This window comes from Macaca fascicularis, chromosome 8 (genome assembly GCF_037993035.2).
Source record: "Macaca fascicularis isolate 582-1 chromosome 8, T2T-MFA8v1.1".
Lineage (NCBI taxonomy): Eukaryota > Metazoa > Chordata > Mammalia > Primates > Cercopithecidae > Macaca > Macaca fascicularis.
Genome location: NC_088382.1, coordinates 96,940,797 through 96,955,252, shown reverse-complemented (window position 1 = coordinate 96,955,252; position 14,456 = coordinate 96,940,797). Strand labels below are relative to the sequence as shown.

Sequence of the window (14,456 nt, the reverse complement as noted above, 5' to 3'; positions counted from 1 at the left end):
GTTTGCCAGAAGCAGAGTACAGGAAAAAGTATCTTAAAGAATTCACTTAAAAGCAGGCTAGGACATACTTAGGAGAGCACTTAAAATTGGAATTATCTTTTAAATAACCAATTACAGAGTGTTCAATTAGAATAAAAGGAATACTAATTTTTAAAATGAGGTATGACTGGTTCAAAATGACTGACTAGAGGCATCTCATAGATACCTTATCCACTTATGAGAACAAAAATAATGTATCAGAAAACCATACCTCAAATACATTATCCAAGAGAGAACACTGGAGTTCAAGAGAAAAGTGGCAGGAAACACCAAAAATAAGGACAGAGAAAGAAAAGGGGCAGCCTGCTTGGCAGGGACAGTCAGAGCCAGCAGTGACTCTCAAATATAGGGAGAGGGTGATTTTCAACATTTGAATTACCAAAGCCTTAAAATTTATAATGCAGCAATAATGGCATTCTCATGTTAACATGTTAACATTCTCATGTTAACAGTGGGATGATACATTTCCTATCATTTGTAGACAAGTATCAAGAGATATTAAAATATTCCCACATTTTTATTCACTACTTTTAACTTTAGAAATCTGTCACAAATAAATAATCCAAAATGCAAGTAAAAGTTACTGTAAATATATATTCAGGACCACAGTATTCATGATAGGAAAATATGTACTACCTTTTTAAAAAGATTGATCAAGTATAACATATCTGTATGACCAAAAAAAAGTGGTGTTTACAGAAATATTAGCAGTTCAATTAGGTGAATGTTGAGCTTAACTTTAAAAGTTTATTCCCAAAGTTTATAGGAATTTATGATAATTAAACCTTTTTATTGCCTGTTGTTTTTAGGATAATAATATGAATTTTTTAGACTTGTAAAATATATGACCTAGTGAATGGACATCTATTAAGGTACTAGTTAGTCAAAATATTAAAGAAGTATATGAAGGTACCTAAAATATAGTTAACTCTTGTTATTCCTGTAAGTAATTGTATAAGCATGTGACTATTTTAACATTGTTTGGTTCAAAACGAATGTAGATATGCCTGATTCCAAACAGTAAGCATGAATAATAAATATTGAACAGTTTTGAAACTGTGTTTCTTATTTAATATGATTATGAATTTCAGTTGTTCATGACTTGTCCATCCAACTGTTCGGCTAAGCTCCAAGTCAGTATTTAGTATTTTATCACTTGCTGACCATCACTGTGTACTTAAGAGTTACTATAGGAGTATTCTGGCTATATATATGCATATATATTCTGGCTATATATACATATATATGGTCTTTAGACATCCTATCATAGGATGTATTCATTGATTTGTGGTTAAGTTGAAGGTATAATTTGTCTTGAAGGGTATTTAAGTATTTCAAGACCACACTGATATCACTAAGACTTTACACATCTCTGTGTAATCATGTCCACATGTAGAGGACCTATGTGCTGAGAAGAATCTGTTTTCATTTATGTCCCACAGTTTCTTCAAGTTCAGTCACATTCATCCTCACCTTTTGCAATACTTATTGTAGTTTTCAAGTTATTCTTCCAAGATTTGAAGTACTTACTGAATTTGTGTTTTTATAGTTGAAGTAATAATGAAAATGCTTTTTTATTTATATTTACTTAAGACAGTTATCAAATGACACATGTATATCTAAGCCTCGTGTATGATTTTGAAGTCAGATTCAAAAATATATACAAATTTATTTATTTTTTATAATTTCTTCAAATATTTTACATTTATATTAAAAATTTCCAGAGAAGGAAAACAGTTTCTTATTATGCGTAATAATACATAAAATCAAAGCCTTTGAATTTTTTCAGTGAAGGATCTCATTTGTTATCTAAAAGGATTTATTTTGTGAGCATTCAAAAATACAGACAATATTGTTCAAAAAATTAATGAAATATAATGAAGATAAATATTATAGGAAAAACTGATAAAGACAAGAATAACATTAAATTACAAAATATATTGTGTGAAATTCTATATCTTTGCAAAGAGGTAATACTGGATACAGGGACAATTTCAGCTCCATTTTATCAAAAATCATTTATCAAAACAATGTCATATATATTTTAAATCAAACAGTTTTTAAAGGGAGGAAATATATCAGTTACAGGATTTAGTAACTACAAAAAGGCTCAATAATATTGAATATATTTCTCCCAAAAGTTTACACTTTAATATAAACATAACTAGGATTTTCACAAAACTAATTAATAGAATACCCTTTACCAAGCATAATAGACTATTTCTAAGAATTTAAAAATCACTTTTACATGGGAAGATCAAAAGAATGGCACCTTGATATATGGCCTTAGAATTCAGCATTATAATTGAATGATAATCATTAGTTTATCTGGAAGAATGCAAGAACTACATCTATTTCAGATTATCATCTAGCAATAAATACATTGTTCTTGAACGAACTTTAGATCAGTACTGTGTATTAAAGGTTACATTGTTGGAAATTACTTCCAATACTAGTTAATGCATAGATTCATGTATCAATTATTTTTTGAGTAACTATTATGTCTGACCACTGCAGATTAAGTTATGTTTCAGATCAAGAGCATGTGTGTGTTAGAGTTAGCCCTGCTAGGAGCGGGGAGGAACAAACAGCTTTGGGATGTTTAAGAAGTCCCCATATGCCTGAAAAAAGCATTATGGTTCTTACACTCATAGGTATTCGGGTGGAAGAGCTAAGAATTTTTTACCTCTGAAAATAAATCGAAGCACTTACAACACCAAAAGAAGGTGTTTTTTCTGGCTCCAAGTTGTATACCATTAAGCTTTTAAAATTTGCTATGAAAAGCCCTTCTACTAAAACAAACAAAAATCTCAGAGCGGTCTTTAAATTTTTTTTTTAAATATCAATTCTTAAGACACATAAAGTCCAGGTAGTTTCTGCACTTTTTACTGATTTTAAAATATATACCTGGGGCCGGGCGCAGTGGCTCAAGCCTGTAATCCCAGCACTTTGGGAGGCCGAGACGGGTGGATCACGAGGTCAGGAGATCGAGACCATCCTGGCTAACACGGTGAAACCCCGTCTCTACTAAAAATACAAAAAACTAGCCGGGCGAGGTGGCGGGCGCCTGTAGTCCCAGCTACTCCGGAGGCTGAGGCAGGAGAATGGCGGGAACCCGGGAGGCGGAGCTTGCAGTGAGCTGAGATCTGGCCACTGCACTCCAGCCCGGGCTACAGAGCAAAACTCCGTCTCAAAAAATAAAATAAAATAAAATAAAATAAAAAATAAAATATATACCTGGATAACCAGATGAATTGGCTTTTCAAGATTTCTAGTATAAGCCAGTTAATCTTTATAATAATCTACATAAACAATAATATGAGGTTTCAAATTGTTGGTTACTTCAGTCATTCTTTCTGATAATAAATATGAATCATTGACTATTAAAGTCAAACCTTTTGTTCTCTCCAGTGAAAAGGTTATTTTAACTTACTTCAGACATTAACATTTAACAGTCCCTGTGGCTACTTAGAAAAAAAAACTTGTTAAAAAATATCTGCCTTAAAATACACCAACAAATTTTATGCAATCTTATTTCTTCCATGTTTGTTGTCTAGCTTAGATTTTGATTGAAGTACATAATAAATGTACTCAAAATATTTTTCTGAAATCTTCGCTGTGATTGTAATATTAAGTCATACCACAGTTTAATCCTAAATGTATCAATTTTACTAAATCTCCAATTTCATGGGGATAAAACTGTATCACCTTATGGGTGTAAAACTGAGTGATGATTTGATTCATTTTCCCATAAAATACAAGATTTTTAGCCAATACATCTTATTAGTTTATTTTACATCTTCTTTTGACTTTTGGTCTATTTATAATGTGCCATATAAGTCACATTTTTCAATGCTCTATTTTAAGTTTTAAAATAAACACATATTTATTATTTTCCTTTGTCATTAAAAAATCATCTTAACTCTCTTATTGGTTCCACTTTTATAAAAAGAGTATATTTTGCAGATATTTAAAAGATTAAAATATACATTGAACATTAAATTCAGACCAGTGCCATAAAAAGGACATATTACATCAAGAGCCATTCTACTGATAACAGATAACAGGGAGAGAATTAGCATCACCATGCAAGACTGTTCTCACAGTAGAAAAGATCATAAAAGTAATAGCACTGATTTCCATAAACCAGCATTTCAGCAAAGATATTTTAGATTACCTATCAAAACCTGTATCAATTAACATCACGTATTATTCTAGTGAAGGCTGTTTGATGATGCATGTTAATAAACATGGTTCCTTGACATTGTAGTTTAATTTTATTCATTGGAAAATGTTATTCATGGAAAAGGGTAAAATAAAGCTGAAGGTTGGCTTCAGAAGACCCAGACTCAAAAGGCTTGGTCCTACCCTTCACTATGTAGAACTAGTAAGATTTTGAAACTTGGAGTCCTCAAACATAAGAAAAGGACAGTGAGCTCTGTCCTGCACAGCTGAGAGGACTGTCTATCAAAGGAGTAATGGTAATAAAAGGAATGTATACATCATAAAATACTGTTACTCTAATATAAGAGATTATAGAAAATCTATAAGAAATAAATTGATTTCTCATATGACAGAATTCCACACAGTATATTATGCAAAGGTGCTTTCTGAAGGGAGTGGGAAAACACAGGTAAATCATATTTCTGAAGTAGTTTAGTGTACGTGTATGATATATTCAATGGTGGCATACTGATATCTCTGATATGCTAATTTTTCATTTTACTTAACTTTGTTTAAATCAATTCATAAAAGGGTTTGTCTCAGCTAACCCATTGCTAGTGGACTTTTAAAATATCTTTTGTATTTCTCTTTTCATATTAAACAAATTTATTAAAAGAAATTGACTTCAGTCACAGAGATCTCTAGGAGCTGGCTTGCATTAGTGGTGTCCATTGGACTCCAATTGAGTTTTTGAAAGCATTTTTAAAAATAGCTTACATAAGAGAATATTATTCAGCTATTAAAGGAACAATTAACAGCTTATGAGGTACAATGAAGTACATAATGCAATGCAGATAAACCATGAAAACACTACGTTAAGTAAAAGAACTCAACACAAAAGGTCACATATTGTATGATTCCATTCATACAAAATGTTCAGAATAAATAAAACCATAGAAACAGAGAACAGGCTAGTGGCTACCAGGGTCTAGGGGAATGGTGAGTGATTGCTTAATGGGCAAGGGGTTCCATTTTGGGATGGTAGAAATTTGGGGGAACTGGATGCTGTGATGGTTCCAAAATATTTTGAATGTGTTAAATGTCACTGAGTTGTACACTCTAAAAGATTCCCATTATATGAATTTTACCTCAATTTTTAAAAAGGCTTATTAAGATGCAATTCAATGAAATTCACCCTTTTAAAATGTACAATTCTGTTGATTTTTAGTATATGTAAAGATATGTTGAATCTCATCACAATCTAATATTAGAATATTTTTATTATTCCCAAAAGAAACTCTTACGCATCAGCAATAATGTCCCTTACCCCACGTCCCAAAGGTGGCAACCATTATGTTACTTGATGTCCAGATGAATTGGCCTATTCTGGAGATTTCATATAAAAGCAATCATAAACATGTGGCCTTTTGTGACTGGCTTCTTTTATTTATCATAATGGTTTCAAGGTTTACACAAATTGTGACATATATCAGTACTTCACCACTTTTTTCACCAAAAAGTTTTCTATTATAATGATATGTACATACTTTTTAAAAGTTCCTTCACTCATTGATGGAAATTCGGTCTTTTTCCACATTATGGCTACTGTGAATAATACTGCTATAAACATTTGTATATAAGTTTTGCATTAATGTACATTTTCATTTCTTAGGTGTGTATTTAGGAGTGGAATTCTGGGGTGATATGGTTTAACTGTGTCCTCACCCAAATCTCATCTTGAATTGTAGCTCCCATAATTCCCACATGTTGTGGGAGGGACCTGGTGGGAGACAACTGAATCATGGGGGCAGTTTCCCCCATACTGTTCTTGGGGTAGTGAATAAGTCTCTCAAGAGCTGATGGTTTTGGAAGGGGTTTCCACTTTCTCTTGGCTCTCATTCTCTCTTGCCCGCTGTCATGTATGATGTGTCTTGCTTCCCCCTTGCCCTCTGCCATGATTGTGAGGCCTCCCTAGTCACACGGAACTGTAAGTTTATTAAATCTCTTTCTTTTATAAATTACCCAGTCTCAATCATGTCTTTATTAGCAGCTTGAAAACAGGCTAATAAGGTCAATTGATACTGGTAGAGTGAGGTGCTGCTGTAAACATACCCAAAAATGTGGAAATGATTTGGAAACTGGGTAACAGGCAGAGGTTAGAACAGTTTGGAGGGCTCAGAAGAAGACAGGAAAATGTGGAAAAGTTTGGAACTTCCTAGAGACTAGTTGAATGGCTTTGACCAAAATGTTCAGAGTGATATGGACAGTAAAATCCAGGCTAAGGTGGTCTCAGATGGAGATAAAGAACTTGTTGGGAACTGGAGAAAAGGTGACTGCTGCTATGTTTTAGCAAAGAGACTGGTAGCATTTTGCCCCTGCCCTAGAGGACTGTGGAACTTTGAACTTGAGGAAGATGATTTAGGGTATCAGCAAAGCATTCAAGAGGTGACTTGGGTGCTGTTAAAAGCATTCAGTTTTAAAAGGAAAACAGTGTAACAATTCAAAAAATTTGCAGCCTGATGATGTGATAGAAAAGAACAACTGCAGACCCTCAGCACTAGCCCATGAAAGTAGCTGGGAGTGAGGCTATATCCTGCAAAGCCACAGGGGTGGAGCCGCCCAACATATGGGAACCCATCTCTTGTATCAGTGTGACCTGGATGTGAGACATGGAGTTAAAGGAGATCATTTTGAAGCTTTAAGATTTGACTGCCCAGCTGCATTTTGGACTTGCATGGGGCCTTTAGCGCCTTGGTTTTGGCCAATTTCTCCCATTTGGAACAGCTGTATTTACCCAATGCCTGTACCCTGATTGTATCTAGTAAGTAAGGAATTTGCTTTTGATTTTACAGGCTCACAAGTAGATGGGACTTGCCTTGTCTCAGATTAGACTTTGGACTGTGGACTTTTGAGTTAATGCTAAAATGAATTAAGACTTTGGGAGATAGTTGGGAAGACATGATTGGTTTTGAAAAGTGAGGACATGAGATTTGGGAGGGGCCAGAAGTGAAATGGTTTGGCTGTGTCCCCACCTATATCACGTCTTGAACTGTAGCTCCCATAATTCCTATGTGCTATAGGAGGGAGCCAGTGTGAGATAATTGAATCGTGGGGCAGTTTCCTCCATACTATTGCATGGTAGTGAATAAGTCTCATGAGATCTGATGGTTTCATAAGGGGTTTCCCCTTTCACTTGGCTCTCATCGTCTCTTGTCTGCCACTATGTAAGATGTGTCTTGCTTCCCCTTCACCCTCTGCCATGATTTTGAGGCTTCCCTGACCCTGTGGAACTGTGAGTCCATTAAACTTCTTTCCTTTATAAATTATCCAGTCTCAGGTATGTCTTTATTAGCAACGTGAGAACAAACTACTACACGGGGCAAATGTAACATTATGGTTAATATTTGAGGAACTGCCAAACTGTTTTACAAAGTGGCTTCATCTTACAATCCCAAGAGAAATGTATGAGCTTCAACTTCTCTACATCCATACCAACACTTAATACTTTCTTTTATATTTTAATCATGATAGTGGAGATGGAGTAGTATGCCATTGTGGTTTTTATTTGGAATTGCTTAATGACAATAACATTGGACATTTTCACATGCTTATTGGCTATATCTTCTCTGAAAATGTATCTATTCAGCTAATATACTCATTTTTAAATTCGGTTAATTGTCTTCTTGTTATTGAGGTTTACAAGTTCTTCACATTCTGGACATGAGACCCTTATTAGATATATGATTTGCAAGTACTGTGTTCCATTTCAAGGGCTGCATTTTTACCTTGTTGATTCTATTCTTTGAAGCTCAAAATATTTTAATTTTTATAAGGTCCAAATTATTCAATATTTTCTTTGTGTCTTGTACTGTCAGTGTTATGTGTAAAAACACATGGCTTAACCTGTGATAATGAAGATTCTTTTCTTCTAAAAGTTTTATAGTTTTAATTATTACATTTATATTCTCGATTCACGTTTGGTAAATATTTGTGTATGGTGTAAGTAAATAAGTGTGTATGGTCTATCTTCATTATCTAGCATCTTAGTTCCTCAAGCATAATTTGTTGAAAAGAGTTTTCTTTCCATCTTGGCAACCTTGTCTAAAACCAATAGACCATCAAGTTAAAACATTATTTCTGGACTCAGTCTGTTCCATTGATCTATCTCTCTCTATATATATCTATGCCAATATCACACTGTTATGTTACTATAGGTTTGTAGTAGTTTTGAAATAGAGAAGTGTGAGTCCTTCAACTTTATCATTTGTTTTCAAAAAAGTTTTGACTGTTTTGCATCCCCTAAATTTCTATATGAATTTTAAGATCAGCTTATTAATTTCTGCAAAAAAAAAAAGGCAATTGGTATTTTGTTAGGGATTGTGTTGAATCTATAGATCAATATAAATAGTATTGTTATCTTATCAATATTAATTATGTAGATCTATGAACATTGAATTACCTTCTATTTATTTACTAATTTATTTCAACAGTTTTATACTTTTCAATGTACAAGTCTTGCACTTCATTTATAAAATTTATTCCTAAGCAGGTTATATTTTTGATGTTATTGGCAAATTGAATTGAATTTCTTAATTGCATTTTTATAAATTAACTTTTATTCTTAACTGTTCAATACGTGTGCTATAGAGTCTCCTTTAAATACTTGACAGACTTCATTATGAATCCATGTGGGTCAGGGATTTTCTTTGTGAGAATAATTTAAATTACCAATTTAATACATTATTTTAGTTATCCTTCAAGTTATCCTTCTTTTGAGTCAACTATGATAGCTTGTATCTGAACTTGTTCATTATATCTAAGTTATGAGTTTCTATAATACAGCATGTGTTAGGTCATTCATGCATTGCTATAAAGAAACACATGATACTGGGTCATTTGTAAAGAAAAGATGTTTAGGCCGGGCGCGGTGGCTCAAGCCTGTAATCCCAGCACTTTGGGAGGCCGAGACGGGTGGATCATGAGGTCAGGAGATCAAGAGCATCCTGGCTAACACGGTGAAACCCCGTCTCTACTAAAAAAATAGAAAAAAATTAGCCGGGCGAGGTGGCGGGCACCTGTAGTCCCAGCTACTAGGGAGGCTGAGGCAGGAAAATGGCGGGAACCCGGGAGGCGGAGCTTGCAGTGAGCCGAGATCGTGCCACTGCACCACTCCAGCCTGGGCGACAGAGCGAGACTCTGTCTCAAAAAAAAAAAAAAAAAAAAGGCTGCATGAGCATGGTGGGTGCTGGCATCCTCTCAGCTTCAGGGAAAGCCTCAAGGAGCTTTTACTCATAGTAGAAGGTAAAATGGAAGCAGACGTATCACATGGAGAGAGAAGGAGCAGGAGAGAGAATAAGGGAGGGTGTCATACACATTTAAACAACCAGATCTTGTGAGAATTCACTCACTATCATAAGGACAGTACCAAGTTACAAGGGATCCACCCCCAAGAACCAGAAACCTTGCACCAGGCCACATCTCCAACACTAGGAATTATATCTCAACATGAGATTTGGAGGGGATGTCCAAATTATATCATTCTGCCCCTGGCCCCCAAATCTCATATCCTTCTCACATTCTAAAATACAATTATCCCATCTCAATAATTCCCAAAAGTCTTAACTTGCTCCAGCATTAACTCAAAAGTCCCAAGTCCAAGGTCTTATCTGAGTTTGAATCCATATTCCTCCCACCTATGAGCCTATAAAATCAAAACATACTATTTACTTCCAAGATACAATGGGGAAAAAGGCATTGGAAAAACATTCCCATTCCAAAAGGGAGAAATTGACCAAAAGAAAGAGGCTGCAGGCCTCAAGCAAATCTGAAGTCTAGCGAGGTTGTAAGAAATAGCCAGGCCATATCTTGATCACTTTGTTGCTTAGAAATTTCTTCTACAGATACTGTAAGTCATCACTTATAAATTCAAACACCATTTATCTCCTACACCACTTATTAAAGAGACTGTCCTTTCTCCACTGAGTGTTTTTAGCACCTTTGTCAAAAATCAAGCAAAGTGGGAACAGTGCCTTATAAAACCATCAGATCCTATGAGAACTCACTCAGTATCATGAGAACTGCATGGGAGTGACTGCCCTCATGATTCAACTACCTCCACTTGGTTTCTCCCTGAGCATGTGGGTTTTGGGGGGATTATGGGCAATACAATTCAAGATAAGATTTGGATGGGGACACAAAGCCTTACCATATCAACATATTTGTTTTTATGCCATTGCCTTGCGTTTTTATTATAATCACTTTTCAATGTATTTTGAAATCAGAGAGTGTGATGCCTCTAGCTTTGTTCTTTTTGCTCAAAATTGTTTTGGCCATTTGGGTTTTTTTGTGGTTCCATATGAATTTAAGAATTGTTTTTCTATTTCTGTGAAAAATGTCATGAAATTTTGATAGGGAATGCATTGAATCTATAGATCGCTTTGAATAGTATGAGCATTTTAACAATATTAATTTTTTCAACCCATGAGCATAGAAAGGACAGCTTTCTATTTATTACTATTTTTCTCAATTTCTTTTATCAATATTTTCTACTTTACAGTTTGCAGGTCTTTCACTTCCTTGGTTAGATTTTTTGTTGTTATTGGTAAATGGAATTGTTTGCTTATTTTCCTCTTTGAATATTTTATTACTAGAGAAACACTACTAATTTTTGTATGTTGATTTTGTATCCTGCAATTTTACTGAATTCATTTATCTTGTCTGCCTTTAGTGTCAGGGTAATGTTGGCCTCATAAAATTAGTCTGGGAGTATACCCTCCTATTCAATTTTTGGAAGAATGTAAGAATAATCGATATTAATTCTTTTTAAAATGTTTGGTAAAATTCAGCAGTGAAGCCTTCCTTTCCTGGGTTTCTCTTGGATCTCCTTTTTTTCTTGATCAGTCTACATAAAGACTAGATTTATACTAAATCTCAGCTAAAGATTTTATTTCTTCTATTATAAGAATAAATTATTTGAATTATGGTTAATTTATGTCTAGAAAAGACGCCCACTACATATTTCATGAGATTTAGCTACCATATTTTTAGTTGTTAAATAAAATATAAACCACAACAGAAAATAAAATATATGCAGGTTAAAGAAATGTTAGAAGTTTAGTAACATAAAAATATTTTCAGCATTAAAAATAAATATAAAATTTAATGAAAATGAGGACTTTTGGAGTTTTTGAGATACAACCTCACCAAAGTGGGTTCAGAATGAAATAAAATGAAAGAAATAGAAGGGAAATAATACTATAAGACAAAGGACTACACAAAGAAAACAGTAAAGGTGACATAGATATAAAAGAGAAAAACATATTTTATAGAAATGTGTTTTAATATTAACAAAGCTAGATAATAAAAGTTTGATCTGGGATATTGTTACAGGTTGTAACTAAACAAGCAGTTCTTTTAGTTTTCATGAGCTTTAGGTTATCAATCATAAAAATGTCCCTAGTTCAGGCCATAAAAATGTAATCTAATGAAACATTCTTCCATTTGACTTCAGTAAACTATATCTACCTACACATGTATATGGAGAGATGACTATCTGTAAAATATATTACATACAGTAATTTTAATATAAGTACTCATATATAGTAATATTAATATAGTCAGTAAATAATAATATAGTAATCATGTTTTTGTAGCATTTTAACTTAGAGACACATAATGTGTTTTATTCACTACTTAGAAGTATAATATTGTTTTCCTGTTACTGTTTGATTGTTTATAAAAACTGAATAAGCAAGAGGTTTAGTGAATAATGGTAAGTTTAGGAAGCTTTCTTAATGAGGCTTTAAGAACTAGTGGCCAGAAAAGAGACCAGAAGGTACAAACAGCTGTGTGGAATTGCACCAGAGAAATGGAAGCCCCAGTAGCAGAGTGAAAGTCAGCAGCCTGGTGATGAGGGGCTACTAGAGGGAATAGTTTAAATAACAGCAGAGGGAGGGAAACACAAACATGAATAAAGAAAAAGGAGAGAGACAGACACCTAGTTGGGCCTTTTTATTAAATTGGATGAACAAAGAAATCTACAAAGGGCAGATATTTAATGAGTTGACTTCTTTGGTAGTGAAACAGATCTGAGCTGTCGGAACTAAATGCTTTAAAAACTTGAGAGGGATTTTGACACAGGTAGGTGTAAACACAGAGACTCCTAATTTTTAAGTGTTGAAAGTACACCCTATTGAAATGCAAGTTGGAATGCCTGACACTTGTGAAAGATTGAAAATTCATATTTTAATCATCAATCACCTGAGTTAAGGTGCCATCAGAATTAAACGTTTCTAATTTTAATTTTAGAAAATGTTTGAAAAAAATGTATAATTACAAATATTAACAAATGAACATTTACTGTGAGAGAATAAAACGAACTCAAATATATGTAGGAGAAAGTTAATTTTAGCCCTTTATCACCCCTCAATTTCACTCCCCTCTACTAAGGCAACAATTTTTAAAAATATGTATTTTTGGAATGTCCTTCTGGACCCACTTGTATAGTTTAAAAAAGATATATGTATATATGTGTGTGTGTATAAATTTAGACTTTTTCATAAATGTGTTAATATAATTTGCAATTATTCTATTTACTGTCTTTAATGTTTCTATAGCAATATATATAAATCTAGCTTATTCTTTTTAATCACTGTTTAGAATTCTATAGAATAGATATATCAAAATATGTGTAGCCAATCTTCTATTCAAGGACATTTAGGTTGTTCCCATATTTTTTACCATTATAAATATGTTTTCAGTGATTTATAAAACAAATTAATTTTTAATTACTATCCTCAATCTAATGGCAAAGTGATGTTGAATGTTTGTCCTTTATTCCCTTTCAAAATTATTTCATCCCCTTTAAAATTCCTTTGATTTATTTTTCATTGCTTGATCACAGATTAAATAGAACTAATTATGAGAGAAGATCATTGAGGGAAAATGCTGGAAATATGTAAATTATTTCAATAGACATATATTCTTTAAAATTCCAGTTAGGTTTTAAATGTCATGATCTTGATAAACCAGTTTGTTTATCAACACTGTTTATCAACACTGTTGTTACTAACAGTGACATAATACACAGAGAACAAGTTTAGAATTGGTTGAAGTGTGTTTGAAACTCGATTCTAAGCAATAATACTCTGTGTGATATTTGTGTTGTGCCTCAGGGGTCCTCATCTGTGGAGAATAATAATAGCAATATCTTCCTTCATTTGTTTTTCTGAGGAACAAAAAGGGATGCTTCTGACACAAAGAATGTATTAAATTATATGCCTACCCCCATAATTAAAATATAACAAGTCTATTAATATATCCACTAAGTCCTTCGTGAAGGGACCAAAAACTAAAATTGGGAAATGAAAATCTATCCAGAGAGGCTTTTTTCCCTATATCTGGATTAGTACCTGACTCAGTCAAATCATCATATTGACTGTCTGCTGTCTCACCTATGAAAATCAACACTATATTGTTACTAAATGTGTATCTCAGATATTGGTTCCAAAAGTGTGGTGCCTGCACTAGTGGCATTACCTGAGGTATTATAAATGAAATTGAGGCCTCATCCTATACCTACTGAACCAGAAATTCTGATGTTTAAACCTAACAATATGGGTCTCAATGTGATCACTGAGTAATTCTGATTCATTCTCCAGGCAGAGAAACACTAGTGTATATCTTAAACTCTAAGTACTAAAATGTGAGATGTTATTCATTTCACTACTTATAAACTTACAAATGAAATACACCCAAATAGTATATTTTTACCACGTCAACTGAAATTGTCAAGTGAAATTTTAAGCATAATAATGATAAAGAACTCAAAATAGTGGCCTGCATTTTATCTCGCCAAATTTTTCCCACATTAGTCTATTACCTGTGCTGCCTTTCAACCAGGTTTCGGAAAAGACGGTCTTACTAAGTGTTTTCAGATGCTTATCATTTAGCTGAGAGGTTAAATTTGGAATTGTTTTCAGGTACTTCCACACAGTTTTATGTTCATATGGCGTCCTGTGAATGGGCCTCAAAAAAAAAAAATTACAAATTCAGAGAGTATGGCAGAAATGCAAAGAAACAAACAGATTCTTATTTTTTAAATTTCCAAATTTGTATTTTCTTTGTAGTTAGGGGTTTTTAAAAAAGAACTGTGATGCTATTATATTTTGTCTTACTAATCAACTTCAGGATTTGTTACCCTTCCAACATTAAGATGCACTTTCACAGTACTTTAAACTTTAGGAAATTACACA

At 33.5% G+C, this 14,456-nt stretch overlaps 1 protein-coding gene across 2 annotated transcripts in view; it reads right to left on the bottom strand.

Annotated features, from left to right (window-relative positions):
- Positions 1 to 14,456, bottom strand: part of CNBD1 (cyclic nucleotide binding domain containing 1) — a 785,154-nt gene that overhangs the window by 436,240 nt on the left and 334,458 nt on the right. For both annotated transcript variants that reach the window (XM_065519430.1, XM_045398475.2), the window contains exon 5: positions 14,084 to 14,229. In XM_065519430.1, coding sequence (XP_065375502.1) covers positions 14,084 to 14,229 — 146 coding nt within the window. The remainder of the gene's footprint in view (positions 1 to 14,083; positions 14,230 to 14,456) is intronic.